The 22,129-nt window shown below is 45.6% G+C and overlaps 1 protein-coding gene across 7 annotated transcripts in view; it reads left to right on the top strand.

Annotated features, from left to right (window-relative positions):
• FRMD4A (FERM domain containing 4A) overlaps window positions 1-22,129 on the top strand; it is a 383,693-nt gene that overhangs the window by 176,629 nt on the left and 184,935 nt on the right. Inside the window, exon 1 of one of the 7 annotated variants that reach the window (XM_069801645.1) lies at window positions 16,484-16,972. The exons of 5 other annotated variants lie outside the window; for them this stretch is intronic. In XM_069801645.1, the coding sequence (XP_069657746.1) occupies window positions 16,814-16,972 (159 nt within the window). In that variant the 5' untranslated portion in view covers window positions 16,484-16,813. Of the gene's footprint in view, window positions 1-16,483; window positions 16,973-22,129 lie in introns of those variants that run through there. One more of the 7 variants, XM_069801644.1, reaches the window with a different exon arrangement.

Here is a 22,129-nt window from a genome sequence, read left to right as displayed (position 1 = left end):
TGCCATAGAAAACAGATGGCAGAAGACAAAGCTCCCATGTTCTTATCCCAAGCTGCAAGCACGTTAAGAATGCGGCAGGAAACGTCATTCCTCCTATAAATAAATTTCTCTTGAGAAGAGAGAACCCAGGGCTGAAAAAAAAATCAGTCTTTCTGCTCTGCAGGCCAAGTCTGAGGCAGGTTTTCCCACGCTATTCTGCAGCTCATGGCGACCTTTGCTTTTGGCAAGAGAGGAGATTGCCTTCGAGCAAACCCGGCAAAGGAGTTCGGGTATGTCTTGCTGCTATACAAATCTACCAGCGCTTTTACTACCCTGAGTTATCGATTTTCTTTTTCTACTAGACAAAGCATAATTCAGCATTTGGCTTGTTATTAATCATTTTTCCAGCATGGATTCAAGAGCAAAGTGGTTGGAAACCTCTTACACCAAGGGCTGTTCTGCAGGGTCTAACGGCGTGGAACAAGGCAGATCTTGCGGCATTCACGGCAGAGCGGTCCTCATTTGTTAAACCGTCTCATGTGAGCCTCTGTGAGTGATGCTGCAAGCATTCGCTCTGACACCACGACTAAGCGAGTGCTTCAAGGGAAGTTGATCTTTCCAGTTCATGCTATTTACTTGCAAACTCTTACACTGGCATGCAGGTCCTGCAGACCTTTGCCTAGCACCTTTGGTGATATTTTTTTGGATGGGTCTCTTACCTTGACAGCATCACTACCAATCTGATAGGCTGCCAAGGTGACAGCAGAGTTACTCAGATACTGTGTATAACAAAAGGACAGTAGATGTTTGAGTGCAGCAGTTGCCCAAGAGAGAAGGGAGACCTTGAAGCAAGGAACTCCTGTTGTCTTAGCTTTTTTCTGGAAGTCACTCAAGTAGCAAGGTGATGAAACCAATATACAAACTTAGAGCGCTGGGAAAAAAAAGCAGCATTTTGCAACACACTTTATTTGAAATGAATTATTCACCAGCCCTATAGACGAATAATTGTGTCCAAAAAAAAGAATTAATAAGAGGATAAGCTTAAGTAGCAAAACTGTCACCTGTATAATGCTCTGATATAACCAGTTGTGACTGCCGAAACATCAATTTTATCTGCTTCATCTAAGCTTTACCTTTTCTGACCTGTTCACAAGTATTTGGGATGAATTGGTTTAATTTGAACTCTACCTAGACAGATAAATGCTTGGCCCACCCTCTCGGGTGTCTGGAAGTTGTAATAATTTGTGACACTTCTAAAAGGTGTAACAAATCAAAACAGACTTTCCTGTGAAATGGATCAGGAGCTGTGCCAGACTTTATCCCCCCAAAATGCATGCAGGTTAACAGTGCAAGAGGTGAGAGCACGGCAGAGGATAACAGATAGTGACTGGTGAACTCTGCAGACTTCGGAGCCGGGATACTGCTCAAATTGGCTTTCAAATGGTTGGAGCTTAATTGAATTATTGGAAGCTCTCAGGGCCTGGAGACCTCACGAGCAGAGGCTCTGCTGTGAAATTTCCAGTGCTTCAGATTCATATTTTGATCTGAAAATGAAAAGGTTTTTCATTACAGTTTGGCATTTGTTGCCTTCACATTGGCCCGACCCTGGGACAACAAGGGTAGGTCAGGGGATAGAGCAAGGGCAAGCCAGGGGACAGAGGCTGGGAGCCAGAAATGAGCCAAATGTTTTGGATTCGGGTGAAGGGAAGCGGGGGGGAGGGGGGATCATGTGAATCCAGTTATAAAGCTTTGGAGGGGGTGGAAAGGCTCCTGTAGTCCATGGACCCTTTTGGTCTTCCAGCTAATAAGCCTGCTCAAAGGGCTTTCTTAGGTAGGTAGTACCATGGCCGGATCCTGCCCCCACCAGCAACCCAAAGCTCAGGAGTTATCATGGTTTAGCACCGGAGTAGTTTGCTTCGAGGTAGTGCCCTACAGCCCAAAAGGCAGTAACTTACCACCCCTACGGGGAGCTTCCTGGAAGGGCTTTTCCATACAGAGACTGTGTTTCATGCAAGTTTGGCCAGTGATAGATAATGCAAAGTGGTAGCTTGTGTATTTGAAATAATATCTTCCAACCTTCCCCAACCCGAAGACCTAGCTCAGCTTCTAGCCAGGACTCATCCCTGGAAGGGCTTAGACATGCCTTCAGCTGGGTTTTAAAGTCCAGGCATAGAAAGCCTCTAGACTTTGTCAGTTCATGATCCATAGAAGGGACTGCTTAAATGTTGCTTCACCAATTTACTGAACTAACAGCGTTTTCAAGTGCGAAGTACAATACGTGCCTTTTACCAGTTCTTAACTTCTTGTTCAATCTTTTCATCCATTTAGATCAGGATGCTGTAAGTGTATGGAAAAAAAAAACCAAAACAAAGCATTGGATGAGCAGCAAACTTAGCCTTCATAGAGCTTTTCCTTTTTCACTCTTGAGACATCTTTGGTCCAGACCAGGCACCAACACAAGTCTGGTTAAACACCAGCAGTGACTTTAGTGAAGCTCACAAGCACCAGAGCCCCTGTAACCAGCCTGATAGAAATTGTGAAAGAGGCTGTTCTGACCAAACAGCAATCTGTTCTGTAGGTAGTCACACAGTTTCTGTTTTGCTGATTCAAGAAGTTCAGAAAGTTGGATTTAGATTTCAGTCACGCTTCCAAAATTCTGGTCAAACTTTCTGTCTGAGCTTAGCTTATTTCCTGGTGAAGTATACATTATCCTCATTGTCTCATTCGCTTCTAATGGCTTCAAAGAAACGGTGACTTTTCATTCTACCAGCAGATGGATACGAGTGATTCTTATGCTTTAATTTTTTCTTGTTGGGACCAAAGTATCAAACTTTCCAAATTGCACAGGCAAGAAGCGCAATTAGTCTCCACTTCCCAAAGATACCACATGAAAAGCTTTTGAAAAGATAATGGGCTGCAAATGATGCCATTTAGTCACCCGCTCACACTCTACAATCCAGCTGTACTTCTGGAGTATATTTAGAAGGTGTAATTAGGGTTGTGCAAGCTTTGAAATAAGTGAGCAAGTTTCTTAACTGAGGTTGAAATTCATTTTAGTTTCCAGCACTCCCTCTATAAAAACCACCAAGTCCTGATGGGGTGAACCATGGATATCTATTTTCTCTCCAGGTTTTGCATCATCATAGATTAGGTAAACTCTATGTGAAACAATAGCTAAGGACCAAAAACCTGCAATTAATGTTGATGCACTAAGCATCTGCCCTTTGGAGATCTACGTGCAGAACAAGTACCACTTTACTCTTACCATTTTAGTTCAGAATAGAAATCACTGCAAGGGTGAACCAAATCAGCCTTAACTCAAAAGTTTCTGCCACAGGGAGTTTCCACCCTGCCAACTCCCAACAGATGAGTGATGGGATGAGATGTGTTTTGGAGAAACTCATCTAAGCGAGATTAAAGGTAGGGGTTTATGTTTTTGTCAGTGTGTATCTCCCATGTCAGCTGCCTTCCCCTTGTACCTTCAGCCAGCCTACATTTACAAGTTAGTCATGCAACTGTAATAATTTTTACTACCTATTTAGGCCTCTTCAGTAGTCAAAGAAGAGAGAGTAATGTGTGTCTTCTGGTGACAACTCATCCTAATATCTTCAAAGACAATTTAGGATGGGATGAATTGCCCTCTGTGTTGACACCCATCTTCCATTAACTGTAGAGGGAACAAAAGCCTTTCCAGTTAGAGGAGATAAACACAGACTGCCATGTCTGCTCTGCATGCTTACTCCTGGAGACCAGATCCAGATGGGGCATCCAGGCTAGCCCAGCTCAGATGTGAACGTCCCCACAACAGAGGTCTGACCCCACAACTGCATGTTCACTGGCTCTGCACATGGCCCTGTGAATCTTTGGTTTATTAGCCTAGGGTTTGTCCTGGGAAGCCCTGCACTGCCACCTCCGATAGTTGTGGGACTTGTGGGAGGAATTGCCTGTCCTCGGAGGGGAGCTTTAAGGGGGCACGTGTGCTGCAAAACAGATGGGGTGCACCCCACTTTGGAGAAGTTATAAATCTATTTAACAGCCAGGAAAGCAACCCAGCTTATTCATGTTCGAACTACTGTATGCTTCTCACAGCTTTTCCTGTGTGGACGATCAGATGAGAGAGGGTTGGCTCTGTGTAGTTGCTCCTTTAGTCAAGGCTTGCAAGTCCAGTGCAAGCCTGCATGCAAACAAAAAGTCTGCCTCTTGCAATACAGTTTATTGATTTTGCAGCAAACTAGGTGGCTACCATTTGCTTTACTGAAAGGTGTCAATGGTGCCATCCTGCTGGTGGCCCTGCCCTCATAGCCCTGCTCCTCTAGATCAGACTGGAAAACTGTAGCGTAACATCAAGACTTTGTTGTCTTTGGAGTCAGAGCTGGGCAGAAGGCTCTGCTTCTTTATTGCTGTGGATCACTAGATCATCACCTAAGTCCAAGCAAAACTAAAATTTGTGTCACAAGGGTAGCAATACGTGCTCTTGTCCACCATATGGATGGCCACCAGCAGTAGGGCAGGTGCCGAGCAGCAGGGTCCTGGGCTCCAGTCCCCTCTCCATGCCCTTGAGACCATGTTTGCAGAAAGCAGTCGTTCCATTTTAGAAGCTTCTGTATTTGAGTCTGTTTTGGGGAGCTCATGGTGCTCGCTGTTTCTTTTGGAGACACGTATGTTCAGACAGCCTGAGGGAATGTCTGAACCTGCTCTGAAGGACAGCCCCATGGCCATCTTCTGGGTTAGTCTTCCATGTTTACGTGCTTGCAGGCTGGAGTTAAGGGCACCAGAAGTAGATCATTGAAAATGTATAGTGTAGCTTTATGACCAATGGCTTGATAAAATGCCAGATACCTTACCTGAGTACAGGGATGCTGGGGAGATAAGAGATGGACTGGATCCTATATTTGCACCCTCTCCAAATGCCTCTCTTTCATTGCAGGACAGATATAATCTGACAGTCAAAGCAATATGTATCTCATATCAGTTTCTCTGCATAAACGCCTGTATTTGCTGCGTCTGAAAGAGATGCTGAGATCTGGCTGGGTAACAGCACTGTGAGATGCTCAGGGGAAGAGCACAGGATCAGTGTGCTCCCCTGATCAGTGTGATCCATGAGAAATTACCACTTTTCAAAGAGGAGAATGCCAATGTTCTTTTCCTTCTCCATAGCACTCCAAAAAAGCTCTCCAACATCTTGCTTTTATTAATCCTTTTGCTTTACATTCAGTAGCCACAGTATGTCTCTAACCACAAGGCTTGTCCTGCATGGGTTGTAATATTATCCATGATGATTTGGAGCATCTTAGGAAGCTGAATGAGGATGGCAACAAGTGACTTTCTGTCTTTCAGTCTTCCCTTACTCAATCTTAATGCATCAGCAGACAGTGGGGAGGAGGCGGAGCAAGGTTAAAACCCCACAGGTAATTTGTCCTCATTAAAGGTCCAGATTTTCACAGAAACCCAAGAAAAGAAAGTTGCAAATGTTTCATGGGCTCTCCTTTCCTCAGAGCTGAGCTCAAAGCTGTTACTGTTGCCTGAGGGCAGAGCCTGGAGTTCCCAATTTTTGAAAATACCATCCACGGAAATCTGTCAAGGCTAATATGATGGATGGGCTACTGCAAGAGGGAAGCTTGGCAATCCTAGGTCACAATTCAAAATTATTCCTTGTAATACATTGGGGTTTACATACTACAAAGACTCTGCAGACATTGATCCTCCCCAGACCTCTGCAAGAAGCCAGCCAGTGCTGTCATTCCCACTTGGCAGCCAGGATACTTTCAGGGTAAAAGCCAAGGTGAACTGCCAACACGGTGCAAATCTGGGTGTGTTTGAAGCAGGATCAAACTTCAGGGCTCCCGTTAGCTGGAAGTGCACATCCACTTGCCCTTCCTCCCTCTCCAGCATCTCTCCACCCAACCCTTGCTTGCAAACCACACCAGGGACTGGGAGGAGGCTTTCTTAATTTTCATAATTTCCAGTCTGAAATGTTGGAAAGCTTCCTTTTTCCATCCTGGATTTTGCTGTAACGCAGCCATCATGTATCCTCCTGTAAACTTTCAAATGCACCAATAGTGGCAGTTTCCTGCAGATGAAAAAGGGTTCGCTTCAGTTACAGCAAGTGGGAACCTGGCCAAGAAGAGTCATAAAACCAGAGGACGTTGATTTTTAAAAGCACAGTTATGTTAGTGCATTCCAATGCATCCAATCAGTCACCGGAGAGCAGTTAAAGTGGCCTTGGGACCAACCTCCAGCTTCTGGAGGATGGTGTCAGGGGAAAGATAAGCAGACTGATGCCAGCGGATGATCTAGTCCCTTTTCATTACGATCAGTGACAGCAGACTCTGCCGTGCTGGCCAGACTCTGGGTTGCAGCAGCTTTTTGAAACCTTTACATTGCTGAGCTTTGTTTTATACTAATCCACAGATGCCGTTATCCGCCCTAGACTGGAAGGGAAATTGCTGAAAGATTCAGGACAAGGGTGTAGGCAGCACAAATGCTTTCCTGCAAAGGCCAAGAGATGCTGTGAGGTCTCTGCTTATCCCTTACAGAGCCCAGCACTGGTGTTTTTTCTGAAGTCAGCACCTTCCCTTCCCCAGGAGTCCTCTATTTAAGGGGCTCAAGAGGAAAGAACCCCATTTTGGAGGGAAGTGAGCAAAACACTTCTGAAAGTCAGCACCTTTTAGAGAAATTTCAGGTGGAAACCCACAAATCCAGATACCCTGAATCACTTGAAGATGGATCAGGCATCTTCTGCAGCCCAGGATATGTACCACCATGCTCTTGCACCCAGCCCCTCTCCTGTGAGGTGAGTGCTTTGCGAGGAGAGACTGCATGGCTGGCTTCAAATTCCTTGGGCACCGGCCTCCGAGAAACCCTCCGTTGTTTGTGTTTCGTAACCATTGCCCATGGAGGGGCACAGACCATCTCTCCCTCCCAGTTCCTAGCTGGCGAAGCCAAGAAATACCAGCATGAAACGGTCCACATTCTCTTATCCTGGAATGAACTGACCACGTCCGGTCAGACGGGGACAGAGCCCAGAATACCATCTACGTGGGCTTTTCTTTCCCATGACAGTTTCCCAATCAGAGCTTGAGTAAACATGAGGTCATCACCAATTTATAATTGCTGAGATTTATGTCTCTCCCGATCACATTTTTATAGAAGCAGCAATACGCTTTCATTCTTGCTATTCTGCCCGTATCTTAATCACTCTTCTGACAAAACCAAACACCCTATTTTGAAATCAAACCAATTCATAGAGGGTGTTCCCTGCCAAGGCAGTGATTCTTGTCTGACTGGACCACTGCCCTGTACAGTGTTGATTTTGGTGGGCTTCAGATATAAATCTTCCCAAAGACCGTTTCTCTGACTGCACAGAATAAGAGCCCTATTGTTACAGCTACGACGCCTTTGGGACACGTCTCCATTGCTCTCTAGACCAAGGCAGTCACTTAATGGGGATGTTGTCAGAGCTGAGTACCCTGTTTCATCTCCTTTTCATGATGGAACAGGGTGGTCCCAGGCACTGTACCTGGGGAAGGTGAGGGCGGTGGGATTCTTGCTCTCTGACCCCTCTTTTTGGCTGAGCAATAGCTCGGAGGAGTGTTTATACCAAAGCCTAGGGAAAAGCACCACGATGGAAATGTGCAGTCATTTATGCTCCTCCTGAATCCCGCAATAACCCAAATGAGGTCAGTCAGGAGCAACTTCGTCCTGAAGCGCCCGGTTCACACAGACCGACATCTCGGCTCTACGAAGGAAGTTTTTCCTGGCTTTGCAAGGTTGTGCCATGGCTTTGTCAATTGATGCCTGTCCCTAACGAGGCTAAACGCCAGCTCCTACCCCTACTGTGAGGGCCCTTCAGAGGTTGTTCTTCAACCCACGTGTCCATGGCTCATTAAGGGCAATGGACCGCGCGCTGCCAATACTCGTCTGTGGAGTGAAGGCAGTCGTGCGGGGACCAAGAACGGCTCGCCGTCCGAAACAGAGATGGAGTGGGAGCCAAATCAGGGCAACATAACACCGAGAGCCACGAGTGCAGATCAAACGACCTTCAGCCCCGGGGGAGCTTCATGTCTGGGTAGAGATCATGCTGTCACGGATTTGCATCTGGAGTCGCACAGGGTGTGTGTTGTGTAGGACCTACAGGAGAGGGCATAGCATGGCATTTCAGGCTGACACGGAGGGCCTGGTGGGAACTGCCCAGAAGAAAGGAGGGCAATCTTGCATGTGGTTCAAAGAGAATTGCATGGACAGAATATATGGCCCTAAGCAATGAAGAAGTGAGTTTATTTCAACCACATAAAGCTATTCAACTTGTGAACAACATTAGCTGGGTTTTGATCACTCTTTTTTTTCCGAGCTACTGTGGCGCTTGGGCAGAAATTCCAAGTTCATCATTCTCTTAAAAGTTCCTATATTTGTTTTCCTTAGACTTGAGACTTCTTTTAAAAAAAGGAAAATCTGCCATATCCTTCAGCTGCAAATGATTTAATAGTTCTTGGCTTTGTGTGATCTGAATATTTTCTTGTTCTCTTGCTTTGCAGCTGTGACCTACTTAATTACAAGCAGGAAACAAACCCCAGAATCATTAGACATTCTGCGTGGCTTGAAGAAGGGGAAAAAAATAAAAATCTCGTGTTGTTAAATACTAGGATGTCCTTCTTAATAACAGGAAGTCAAGCTCCAGATAGCAACAGTGAACATATGAATTCTTTGTGCATCAAGATAAGGACAGCAAAGAGCTTATGGGTTTTATTTTTTTATGGCATGGACATTTTGGGGGCAGGGGAAATGACAGCCACTTCTAACGGCCAAAATGGGAATGAGTCATCAATTTCTAAATCAAGAGCGTAAATCCTCTTTGTTTTAACTTCTGAACAGCTTCAGTCCACTGTCCACAGAAATAATGAAGTGACTGACTTGCTGCTTCGATCCAGCAGCTTTCGATCCATTTTCTCCTCTTTTCAGGAGGCATGAGCAAACAAGCTAGACAGTAAGTTTGGATTCCACATTGCAAATCATCAGGTTGGAAGGCAGAGCGTTGGGGAGTTTGATTAACTGCTCTCCACCTCTGCACATGGAGTCTGGGCTACTATTTATACCTCCTGAAACTCAGCACCCCATCTGGATGTGCTGGTGGGTATGTGGGTGTAATAGTAGCTGTAGAAAATACCCAGAGAAAGGGAAAGCCAGGTCTGCCAGCCTCTGTGACTGGCTGTCCCACACAGGCACTTCAGCCCTCTTCTCTCTGTTTATCTGCAGCTCTGGTAGCAGCTCAATAATACAAATCTCTCAATGCACTGTGAGGCAATAGAAGCTGATGTTTGTACAGGGTTTTAAGCCGAGCAGCAACAGAAGTGCAAGTTATCATCTTCTGTCAACTGTGCATGCATTATCACTGTAGATGGCATAGATCCAGCGCTGTCCTACAACACAAATGGAGATTTTCCATTAGCACGAGCCACAGGGGTCTGTGTTTCGGGAGCAAACGGGGTAGAGGTCAGCTCTCATGCTCTACTGAGAAGGTCTAACTGGTCCCAGCTGGGGAGATGTTCTCAGCGTGAAGATCTGCTGCAGTACAGTAATCCCCCGATGTTGACTCCTGAGTTTCCCATCCGCAGATTAATTGTGCTGTGGCAATAGAAACAACCAAACTGCCCCACGTGAGTCAGCCTCAGCGCAGATGCCGTGAATGAGCGTGCAAGTGTGTCCGTGCACTGCGTTTAGTGGTGTTAACAGCTCAGCATGGCTCGCTCTGGGACCTCTGTACCCCAGAGCCGACACAGCCATCACCTTCCTCCACGGCACCCTCCCTACGTGCATTTAGCACCGCCTGGATGTATACAGCACTACTCCCACAGAGAACATATAGATACATAACTAGTCTTCACCTCAGGGAACATTTATTCACCCATAGTTATGCCCATTTTGATAATCAGTGTAGGATCTTTCAACACAGAGGGTACGCTATTGATCCAAGATATCTTAAGTATTTCTGCTTTTTGCTGCATAACTCCTGTGGAGTATGACCAGCTGGCTCTCTAGCAGGCTGAACACATATTTACTTTTTAATGTAAAACAGCTCCCCTGAGATTTCATAGCTCCTGACAAGTATCAGTGAATTAATCTTCTGAGGAAAAGGAGACCCATAAAGTTATGTGACTCGTCTAATGTTGCTCAGGAAACTGATGACTTTTCTGGAATAGGACCAGATCCCTCCTCGTTTCTACTCTGAAGGTCATATTTGACCTGTTTATATTATATCTTTTCTCTCTGTGCAGTGACAATTGCATCCTAACCAGGAAGACAAGTATTTATTTGTAATGATCATAAGGAACTTCAGAATCAATTAAATATATGGGCTTTAACTTAGGCAGGAACAGTCTTTCCAACCCATAAGCAAGATCAAACATGAGAAAGCTAGACCATTGATTTTTCTAAAATATGTTCCCTTTGCCCTACTCCTTTTTGATGAAATGCTCAGCTCTTGTCTGTGAACAGAAAGGACTTTGTATTAGTCATTGAATGCAGTGAGTGTTACCACTGGGTCTGAATCAGACAGACTACTCATATATCTCTGCAGGATAAGTTTTAAGAAAAGGTTCTGCTGAAATGGGCCATTTGTGCTGTATGTAGGCTTGTTTTGCATAGGCAGCAAGGCTGCCCTTCATTAAATTATCCATCTTGCCATAGGGCAAAACTGCAGACTGGCTTTTTATGAGCCACCAGATTTGTCCTCTCTCCCAGGCAAATGGTGCCTGTTCAGAGACACCTGCAACGTGAAGCAATGTGTCCTCCAAACCACAGCCCACAGCCAAGGGCATTTCGACAACTTGGCCATCATCTTCTGATAGGGGGGTGGGAAGCACAAGCTAAATGTATAATTCAAAATGATGTGAACACAGGGGTACTGAGGAACCTCTCATAAAGGGAAATACCTGCTCCAGTCACCAAAGGAATAAGCAAAAGCTTGAAACAGGAAAAGTGTAACTGAACAAGCGCACGACTCCTTCTGTGAACAGTCAGGTGTGTTCAGTCCCCGTTCCGAAACTTAGTGTCCACCTGATGGGCACAAACACAGGTTTGTCTCAGGTTCGTATTGCTTCACCCCTGAACCTTGCCAGAGGCTATTTCAGACACAGGCGAATAACATGGAAGGAAAACAGCTCAGCTGCTGGATGAGCTTTATATTGCTCCCTGTTCATACCTGCCTCCTAAGCAGGCTGTGATTTTTTTTTTTCTGTTCTCTTCTGGCCAAAAATAATGTACATTTCTGCACATAATACCAGAGAGCAGAGTGATGATAAAACTTGTGGTGATGGGCACGTGCAAGAGTGTGCTGCTTTGATTGGACACCCTGGTAACAGGACGTTACAGTCCCCAGCGGGATCAGAGTTAATCATAAGCTTGGGTTTCCAAAGTGAATAATCGTATTTAAGATCTCGCCATTCACTTTCTGCGGCTGTTCTGCACTATTTACTTAATACGTTATCCTGACCTACATCCCCTCCCGCAGACTCATTCACCACAGTGTTTGTGGAGAAAGAGGATTGAATAGCAAATCTCTGCACAATCTCTTTCACCTTTCTGTGTAGTAGAAGTGAAAATCACTTTAGCTGGTGGAATATTAGGGACAAGTACAAGCCCAGCTTTATAGGATTCACCTACTTTTAAACCTTGTTAAATCACCAACACAGCTTACTTTAGGAAATGAAATGTGTATGATTTGAGGATATGACACAGTCTCCTGTGTCAGTCAGTAAAAACCTCTCTAAAGTGAGGACACGTACAGCCTTACACAGAAGGAGCTGCTGTTCGCATAACGATAATACTTAGCACCACCAGAGCACTTTACATTTTCAAAAAGAGCTTTAGTAATGTTATGAACAAGGTGGATGACTGGAATAGTAAATTTTCATTCAGTTATTACTGCGACACAGCAGTTCATTTCATTATGGAACATTTTAGGCCATATGGACTCTTGAGAACATCTTGAGGAAATTGGCCAGGATTTCTGACTCGTGATGTTCATCCTAAAAAATAACCAGTAGAGAAGTCTTCAGTTTCTTGAATTTTCTCTGCAGGGGGTTGTAGGGCTGTCAGTGGTGGCAGAGCAGGGGGTGAGGGGTGGAGGCTGGTTTTATCTGTGGTTTTGGTAGCGTGTGGTGGATGAGAGTTAGAAGGTAACTGGAGTGGTGCAGGCACAGCCATCACATTTGCATGAGGCATCAGATCTTTGGGAAGATATTTCCAAGTGCAATTTCCTGACCTACAGATCCAGAGAGGTGAGCTAGGAGTGTTAGTGCGTCCTCTACAAGTCTGCAAAGGTTCAGACATGATGATTGTCCAGGTCTTGTGGCCCAGCCAGACTGAGGTCATGATCTTTTAGCAATCCAAAGTGATTACAGGGTCAGCAGACCCCTAGTTGATCAAAGCTCTGAGCAGACCCAGTATGGACATCCATACTTTATTTTCACTCTTTTTAAATTCAGGTGAGTTTCCTTTGGATAGAACGTGTATGTTGCATAATGTAGCCTTCAAAGTCTGAGGATTTGCTTCTTCAACTCAAATGCCATTCCCAGCTCCTTTTAAAACTCTTCCCTCAAGCCTTTCCTTACATGAACAAAGTACAAAACCTGGCAAAGGCACAAGAAATAAAGCCAATAGAATCCGGTCCTTGCACTCTGGGAGGCTGGACACATAGAAACCGTCCATGGTCCCTCCTCGGGTGGCTTCAAGGCCACTTGTCAGGGGAAAGACAGAGAAGTCCAAATGGATCAGCATAAGGGATGAGACCACCTTGGTTGGGGTGGGAATAGGGCACTCAGAGGCTCAGGTTCTCAACTAGATTTGGTGCCCAACGTCCATTTGGAAATATTGGCAGAGTTTGTGATTCAGTGCAGTTACAGGAGGAAGGTCAGTTCTGTAAGTCCTCACTAAAGGCCCTGGCTTTGTGTGGGCACACGTGAAGGGTGAGGGGTGGCTCTTTCTCCTTGTGTTTGATCACTTGGCAGTGGGTCATCTCTAATTGCTCCCATCACATCAGCCAAGAAAATGATGTGCTGGAGGAAAGGAAGAAAATGCAACTAGTTAAACATCTCCAAAAAAATCTCCAACATAAGCAAGTGTGAAGCTGCAACGTGAAAGGGAACTTCAAACACGAAGGTCTAACATCATTAATCCTCTTAACATTATAGAGAAATAAAGATCAAAAAGGGCAATGGATTTGAAAAAAGACCTAAAAGACCACATTGGGCTGGAGCTGCAGGGACCTTTGGGTCCATCTGTTGAGCAGAAGCAGGATGTTTCTGGTATGTCTATAGCAAGCTCAAAGGAAACCACCCAGCACGTCTGTCTTTCAACATGCCCAAATACGTCCACACCCATTGGAAAGTTGTGGGTAGAGATTTACTCGAGAGCACGCCGGAAAGAGATGCTGAACTCCTCCTTCCAAGGCCAGAATATACAATCTGCCTAAAGGCAAAAACCAAGGACCCGTCCCTCGAGTGATGTGCAGGGTCTGCAGTGAGGAGGAGCTGTCTGCTGGGGTTGGGTTGGGAAATCCACCCCCAGCCTTCTAGCCTCGGTGACAGCCCCGTGAAACAACACAGCAGCCCACAGAGTTTGGGGTTGGTTTTTTTTTTTTTTCATGGGAAGTAAGGAGCTATTTTTATACCCTAGTAACAGCCTTTGGACTGACAGTAAAACGTGGGAGGTTTCATAGTAAATGTTTTGCCTGACATTTTCTTAGAAACAGTGGGAAATAATCGGTGCATAATTAGAGAGGCTGTGTTAAAAAGACCTGCAAATGTCTATAGATCTATGTAGAGTGCAAAGGGCTTTTTTTTTTTTCCTAATTGACCTAGTGAAGGTGAAGTTCAGCATGTTTTAGGGAAATGTAGGGTGATTTTACAGAAATTACTTGAAGTGCGCACCAACAGAAGAGCCATGGTGCTGATTCTCAGTAATTTTTTTCTCCTCTCTTCTGCCATTCCCTGTAGCAATGATCTCTTCCGGCCTTTTTGGATAAGCAAGAGCACCTTCTCTGGTGTCTCCCTGGAAAAGAGCACCTTTGGTGGTGTATGCCTTGGCTCTAGAGGGGAAGGTCTGTCTTTGCCTGAGAAACATCCGTGGCTTCAATTCCCTTGGAAGCTGCAAGGTGGGACGGGTAATCTGTATTCAGGCAGCTTTTACCCCCTCAAAAAATAGTATGTTTCTAATCAGCAGGAAAACCTCTGCAGGAAACCAAACAATCTGCTCTAATCATGAAGGTAAATCTACACACTGAAATGCTCACTGGGCCTCCTATAGACTCAAGTGACTCCTAAGAAGACTGCTCCAGCCTATCAGTTAAATAAATACGTAGGGGAACTGTTTTCAGAAAGTCTGATTATGTCATCAGCCAAGTGAAAAGGCTCCTTCAGAGCTGCCCTCATCTGTTGAGTAATTACCAAGTTGGGACGGGGGGCTGAAAGTCTCCTTTCGAGCATACAGAAAGACGAGATGCACATGTGGAGTAGCTAATTTTAAAACTACGGCGTATCCTCCATTTCCCCTCCTCTCCCCCTTTGCAGAATACCAAAGGGGTTAGGTCACATCCCAGAGCAATCACTTGCTATGGTTTCTTTTCCCCCCCTCTGTTTTCCTTTATCAAACACATTTCTTTCTTTTCCTCTATTGTGCTCCCAGGCAGAGATCTTATATACCAGGCTGAAGCCTGGAGAAAATATTGTCTAGTCAAGTTAAATAAAAAAAATACCCTTCCTCCAAATGAGGCTTTATAATGGAGATGTTTCTGGGCCCTTGTCTACATAGCTTCTAACAGAGGCATGTTACCTAGTTTACAGGCAGGCAAAGAAATCGCCAAGAGATGACGAACATAGGGAGACTAACAGCAAAGGGTGGACACTAAGCAAACCAATAGGCAGGACGAGAGAGGGGAAGAAAGAAAACTACACTTTGCAGAATGAATAGCTTCTAACAAGTTTGAAGGAAATATTACTATGATTTTATTACCATATGTTATGATGCCACTCTAAAAATGGTCTCCTGAAGAAGCAATTAGGCTGAGAACATGAATTTTGCAGCTGTATTTTCCTGGCCCTCCACCTGCCCTGTCAATGAGCTGATGAGCATCCTTGTGCCTTTATCGTGACGCACTGCTCTCTTCATGCCCTCCAGTCCTCAAAGATCAAGTTATAGATGGGGTCAGGGTGGGACAGACCTGCAGAAAACCAACCAGCAATGAATAGCCCTTCTCCTTGCTCATCCAGGGCGTTAAATCAGAGAAGACATCCAGGCTTTTGGGAAAGGGAGGCTTCTCAGCTCTGCTAAGCCAGCAGCTTTAGGGGCTCAGTGCTTGCAGGTCCATCGTGTTTTCAGCTCAAAGTGGGGGTGTCCTGTCTACCCCTCTAAAAAGTACCTCCTTGGAAATGATTTCGTGTAGGCACTTCCCAGCTGACTCCCATCTGCTCCCTTCAAGTCCTGCTGCCTTTTTGTGCACATTCCTCTGAAGGGAGAGTTAAAATGAGTGAAAAATAGCACTGACAGGCAGCTGTCTCCAAGGGCGCTGGTTTGCACTCTGCCTTTGGTAAAAATACTTCCACCTCAGTTTCTCCACCTGGTTATTAAACTGTAGCCCATAGGTAGAGGGAGCACTCATAGGATTTAGTCAGAAAAGCTGTTGCAATTTAACTGCATGGATTTTGTGGTGATTTAATTGAACTGCAAACGCCTTGTGTTGATAAAGTATTTTTACCCTCACCGGACAAGTTCCCTCAGCCCACCTCATCGTAGATGTTGACAGCATTGGAGTCTCCACCCAGACAAGCTGCTCCTGGGGGGAAATGGGCAGGGAACTGATCTGTTCTCAACACCTATTTTGGGAAGGGACGCCAGAAGTGAGTATTTGCTAAAAAGGGTGTTTTGGCATCCAGCTCAGATGGAGAGAACTGTATTGCATTCTCCTGTGCTTGTTCAGATGAGACCCACCCTTATGAATGCAAGCTCACCAAAGGTTACAAATATGTCCACACCAGCTGAATCAGACTGATTTTAAATGGCCATTGTTTAATCCGCACAACTTTCCAAGATATTACCCCTTGGGTAAATAAGGTGCTTTGCAGACTGTTGCATAAGTCTCATATAAAGATTAAGTCCCCTTTTGAGTCCAAAACATATAAAGGCTCCAGAACAGACAGTTGGGTGGAAAAAAGGCTGGAGTGTAACTGTGCAATGGCTAGTCAACACACGAAACAAAAGGATGAAATGTGGCAAAGCTGTCTTCTCAGATGTTCTTCGGGAGTGTTTGAAAGAGTTAAGCCCAATACTGGAATGTCTTGGGAATGTTGGCAGAGGGAGAGCGAACGGCTTTTTTCCTCCCTCTGGATGGAGTCCCAGGACTGAGCTTGCAAAGTGATGACTTTGGATCCGAGTTTGCTTCTTGGTTCTGCAGCGGAGAGCTGGGAAGTCATGCAGCATAACCAAGAAGCCCTTTGCGAGGGATGTACAGTTGCCTTCCTAAGTCAGGAGAGGTATTTCTACCTCTTCCCTGCTCATGCCTGGGTGCAGCAGAACTCGCTTTGAGAAGATACACAGAGGGAGAAACCACATCCTGAAGGGCGTGTGCGAAGGCAGAAAGACACATCCCCAAACAGTTTATTTTGGCTGCTGGTTTTTGTTGTCGGGTTTGGTTTGGTGGTTTGGGGTTTTTTTCCTTCCTTTTCCTTCTCCTTCTTTGATGGAAATTGCAGTGACTTTTTAACCTTGCAGTTCGTAAGGCGCCTTGGGATTAGCTGATTGCCTCGGAGCAGGGAGTCCGGGGTGTTTCACGCGGTGAGCTGGCATGGCTGCTGTGCTTTTTGGCTTTGAGGATCTGCTCTACAGCTGGGACAGCCTGGTGTGGAGCCTGACGTCCCGGGCTCTGAGGACTTGCCGCTTTGGAAACCTGAGGGTCCTGCAGCTCATGCTGAAGCCATGGTGCATTTCCAGAGCCGTTTATCAGGTAGGGTTACAAAACACCAGGCCAGACCCTCAAACCCTGGTGCTGCAGAGGGGAAACCCCCCGGGGAGTCACACAGGGTCCTGTCGTGTTCCTACCAACCGCTCTGGGTCCTACCAGAGGCGGTGGGACAGAGGACACACCATGGGCAGGGGAGGTGTGGGAGGAGAAACTCAGGTTTTTGAGGATGGTGGCGGGGTCTCCGGTGGCTGAACACAGGTCCAAACTCTCCTTCCCACAGAGCAGAGGGGAATAAGTGAATGCAAATTTAGAGTCACTCTGCTATATCCCTTTTCCTTGAGCTTTATACTCATAAGTACAGCCAGCCTTAGCTGTGCTGCATCCTCAAGCTGTCCCTGCAGCTGCACAAGAGTAATTTATTTCCTACCCAGAGGAAGGGATGCCTAAAGAAACCTAACCTGTGGAAAATGGGCAAACACGATGGGTTTTAAACTGCAGTAGCACTAGTTATCCCTATCTGACTCGTGCAAACCCTTCTGACTGCTTAGTCTTGCAAAGTCTGAGGCATCTGATTGTCTAAAACTTTTGTTTTACTCGGTGTGTGTTTTATGTACTATAGAGAGGTTTGGGGCTTGGTTGACTGGTTTCTCTGTGGAGTTACGTTAACTGCTTGCAGCTTGAGGTGTAACAATACAGCTCTAATAAACGGTGTGTTTCTGAGACTGGCTAAATTGGATTAAATAAACTGAACATCACAGTGAAGGCACCAGAACTGGATGCCACTTTGAATAGCAACTCATTTCAGTCCATAGGTGAGTCCAGGTTGAAATGACGCTCTAAACCAAACAGTATCCAGCTTGTCTCCTTTTTTAATCAGCCTTAGGCAACTGAGGCTAGACATTTATTCTGCTGCAGGGACAAACCCCTTACAACATTTATCAACTTCACAGATTTGGCTAATGCCAGACTTTGGACTGACTGATGGATGTTTGCATTTGGAAAAGGCATTTTCTGCTACTCCCATTTGCTTGCTATTTTGCTTTTCCTGTGCTTTGGAAGTCTCCATGTGTGAAGCCAAGTTATACAGAAGCAGCCAGATTAAAAGCCTGTAGAAATTGTGTGTGTTGCTTAGAGGGAGACCAGGGCAAGGCTCTCAGTAATTTCAGCAAACTTTGAACCAGCTTCAAATCATGCTCTGGTTTCAGCAGACTTCAGGAATAGACTTTATGGCCTTTGGAGTTCAGCAGGCATGGGCAGCATGTTTATTTTAAGTATTTGCTTGTTCTAGAAGATGCCTGCAGCCAACAAATGCATTACCCAGAAGGACCCCTCTGCCTGCTGATTGCCCCGGTGGCCCCGGGGCATGGCTTTGAAACCCCCATGAGACATCCCACCGTGATGGCCCCAAGTGAACCAAGCTGCCCTCCCTGGGCTGTCCTTGGTCTTGGCCAGCGTGAATCCGCAGGTCGGTCTGTGCAGAGGCTGCCTGCGGTGTGGGGCTGCCCCATCTCTCCCTGGAGTTTGTTTTAGGAGCCAGGACCTGAAGCCAATTAGCTCACGTGGGCCTGGGAAAGGGGAGGGGGAAGCAAGAGGGCTCAGTGCTGAATGCCTTTTTACCCTCCACCCATGTAAAACCATCTGCAAAAACTACGGAGTTAGTTTTTAGATGTGTCCAGATTCTGATTACGAGTAACCTATCCCAGCCTGCGCACCATGCATCAGGTACTGCCTGGGGTAACTCCCAGGACTGGTGGTCTTTTAACAGATTTACTCTGTTGCGAGCACTGAGCACATGCACAAGTGCACTTTTTCCTTTACAACATGCACACATCTTCAGCCATCCCCCATGGCATTATATCACGTTCCTGGCACGTTATCCCCCTTTGCTAGAGTCACCAGAGAAACAGGACCAGCAAAGGTGCCTCCCTTCCCATCCAAACAAGCATCGACACAGCCTGACACTCACAGGGCAGGGTGGACTTGAATAGTTGTCCGTTTCTCAGACACAATCAGTGAACATCTGCAAAAGCTCAGTAAAACCACGTCACTTTATTTGTCAATGCCCATGAGCTTCCAGTTCTTTGGAGAGGACCCAAAATGGTGGGTCAGGTACCAGGAGAGTTGCTGCTGGGTGGAGGTTTGTTTGGGAAAGGCATCTCATAGCTCATCACCGCAAAGAGCCAGCAACAGCGGTATTATTAGTGGCCAGCACGAGCCGATAGCTAATTCTACACTTATGTATATTTATTCTAATAGCATTTCCTCCAGTAGCCAGCATCCTCCAATTTAAACGCTGATGGGGTATTTTAGTAGAATATTGCTTGGACAGAAAGCCTGACTGTTTAATCACTTCCCAGAGACAGAGACTTCTTCCACTGTTTATTATTTAGATAAGAAAATAAACATTTGACCATGCTAGTTTTTGTTGCTGCTATATATTAAACCCTGTTGCTACTGCATCTTGAGAGCAAAGCAGTTCAGCTGTAGGACCTCTGCATGGTGCCAGAACCAAAAAAGCCCTAAAAAGAAACTTTAGTCAACTTTGTAAAATTAAGCAAAACTTTTTCATGCTCCAAAAAGTATGCTTTATGCTTTTTTTTCTTTGAGTTAATCACATCTCAGTGCATCTGTGCTTCTGAAGCGATTTGCTGGCTCATCCTTGCTGAGACTGACTTGGGGGTACCACAGCAGTGTACCACACGGCCAGGTTTTTGGCTGAGCAGGACCCACACTGCTGTGCACACATCAGTGGGGAGGACTCAGGTCCTCCTTCACACCACCAACCAAGACCATGACTGCTCTTGTATGACACTACTTGGAGAATTCTTTTGTATCCTTTCCCTAGACTGTTGTCTCCACCACACAACCCCTGGAAAACATCCATGGGTTTGGTAATTCCCTTCTACTGTCCCATCTACAAAATATATAATAGCAAAGTAATACTGTACAGAGTGTACGGTCCAGATTTACTGCCCATGCAACAGGCAAGGGGTTCTTGAAAAGAAAAGGAGCTGCAGACATCAACATAATCAGTGTAATTACCCTTATTTCTGACAACTGAGACTTTGCTTTCTTGGCTCTCAGGAAATCAGTGGCAATGTATTAGCAGAATTAGATGGAATAACAATTTTGGGGTAATGCTGGCTGTGGTGGTCAGGATGGGATCCCAACCGCTTGAGATTTCAGTCTTCAATTCCAATCTGACACAGCAATCAGAAGTCTGGACTTTCTCAGACTGCACTCTGAGCAGTAGTTGTTATAAAATAGGTTAAAACAATCAAAAATTGCTCCTTCATTCTTGGTCTCCGGACTGGGTTTGACTCAGAGATGCAGAGTAACTCCATTTCTCATTGTCTTTACGGGATGCCGTGGTACTCAGGACATCTGAGAACTAGAGACTTTTGGTACCCTGAAGCAAGGTACCATCATCTGTCTCAGACTGCATTTCTCTCCCAGGCAAGTAAATCCTCCTGCAAGTCTGCTGCGATTCCCAGGGATAAATTTGCACAGTCTGAACAAACCACTTGCCTTGTGCTGTTTTCAGTGGGGCTAATATTCACCAGTTGCTATATTTTAATTGTGATGAACATTGGCTATATTTTAATTGTGTTTTGTGATCCACGATGTGGCTTTCTGACTGCATGATCGAAATGCATTTGAAAAAGGAGATTAGCAAATAATAAACTTCCAGTTGAGGCTTTCAGACAGGCAGTTATGAGAGATGCCACAGAGCTGTCAGATGTATTTTTACCAATGCCCAGAAGATGTCTGACTGCTCTGACCTACTAAAAAAATGGCCCTGTGAACTAACACAGTGCCTGCTTTTGCAGAAATACTCACATTTCAAGAAGTGCTGGGGGAGGGCTGGTTTATTATGGGATAGGCAGTCAGTTCTGCATTTTAACATCCTTAAGATATTTCACTATTTATTTAATCTCCAAATCCATCAACAAATGTTTTAGTTTCCCGGCTATGTCTGTGCAGTGTCAAAGAACATTAGGCAGGCCAGGACCTACATCTTCAGTAAAAATGTGTTTATGTGTCTGTCTGTTTAAAATCCCACCAACTGCTCCTACCAAGTCAGAGGCAGACTGCTGGACGCAGAGCAGTCTCTCGAGGAGCTTTAATACCAATCACAGACATTTAATTCCTTGCACACTGTACACAGTAGTGTTGTGTACTTTTTACATGCTGCTTCTTATCCACCAAGTACTTGGAAAGGCAGTTAATTAATATCATGCCTATTTTCCTGCTCTAGAAACTGAGGCAGAGATGGACAAAATTACTCGCTTCGGGCTCTAGACACAAGTGCAGAATTGTCTTCAATACCTCATTGCTCTCCATGTGTCCAGTTATAGGTAATGGGATTAAGGAAGGAGGTGGGCTGTAGCATTTAGGGGCTGGATGTTAACCTAAAATGAGGAACAGAGCTTTTGCCATGCTGGCAGGAGGGTAAAGGCCAAAGGAGGAGTAGCAGGAACAAATGCAGAAGCCAAGGTCCCATGATGGGGGAAGAATATCTGGGAGACCTGGGTCTGCCCAGCCCTGGGAGGGAGATCACTGCTGCTGTGGAAACCCCCAGCTGCTGCAAGGCAGAATCAAGTGGCAGATCCCAGCTCACTAACTGGTTTCCAGCTCACTAACTGGTTTCCAGCTGTGAAAATCACCTGTGACTCCTAGCCCCTTAGTATTGAGGGTGGGTTTGCAGTTCTTTAACTCTCTGCCACTCCTCTCAGGCCACAGCTGGCAGGTATCACAGACCAGAAGATGGTTTTTCATCTACGTACACGCAGATGTACTCAGCCACGTGAGCCCCCAAACCATGTTCTCCTTCAGCCTTATGTTCTGCTACTTCATTCCCCTTATTTTCCAGATCTTGCAATTTTATTTTCCCTGAGGAGAACGCATCTCAGGTGTGTTTCCCACATGGTGCCCACTGCTGGCAATGGAGTGCTAATTGGTTTTCACCCACTTGCTATGGGGAGTTGAGCTAAAGGGCTTTGAGGCTTCTCCTCCATTCACTTGGGAGATTGCTAACACGCTGCTGGGTATTGCATCAATAAAGGGACAGGCTGTTATCCACCTCGCAGTGGGCTCTGAGACATCCCCATGAACCCTATCAGGAACGTGGTGTTCCTCCTCATAAAGGAGCAATTTGGGAAATCCATTCTTGTTTCAGCATCTTTCCTCACCCTGCTT

This window comes from Haliaeetus albicilla, chromosome 14 (genome assembly GCF_947461875.1).
Source record: "Haliaeetus albicilla chromosome 14, bHalAlb1.1, whole genome shotgun sequence".
Lineage (NCBI taxonomy): Eukaryota > Metazoa > Chordata > Aves > Accipitriformes > Accipitridae > Haliaeetus > Haliaeetus albicilla.
Note: the sequence above shows the minus strand (reverse complement) of the source record. Positions and strands in the feature narration are given on the sequence as shown.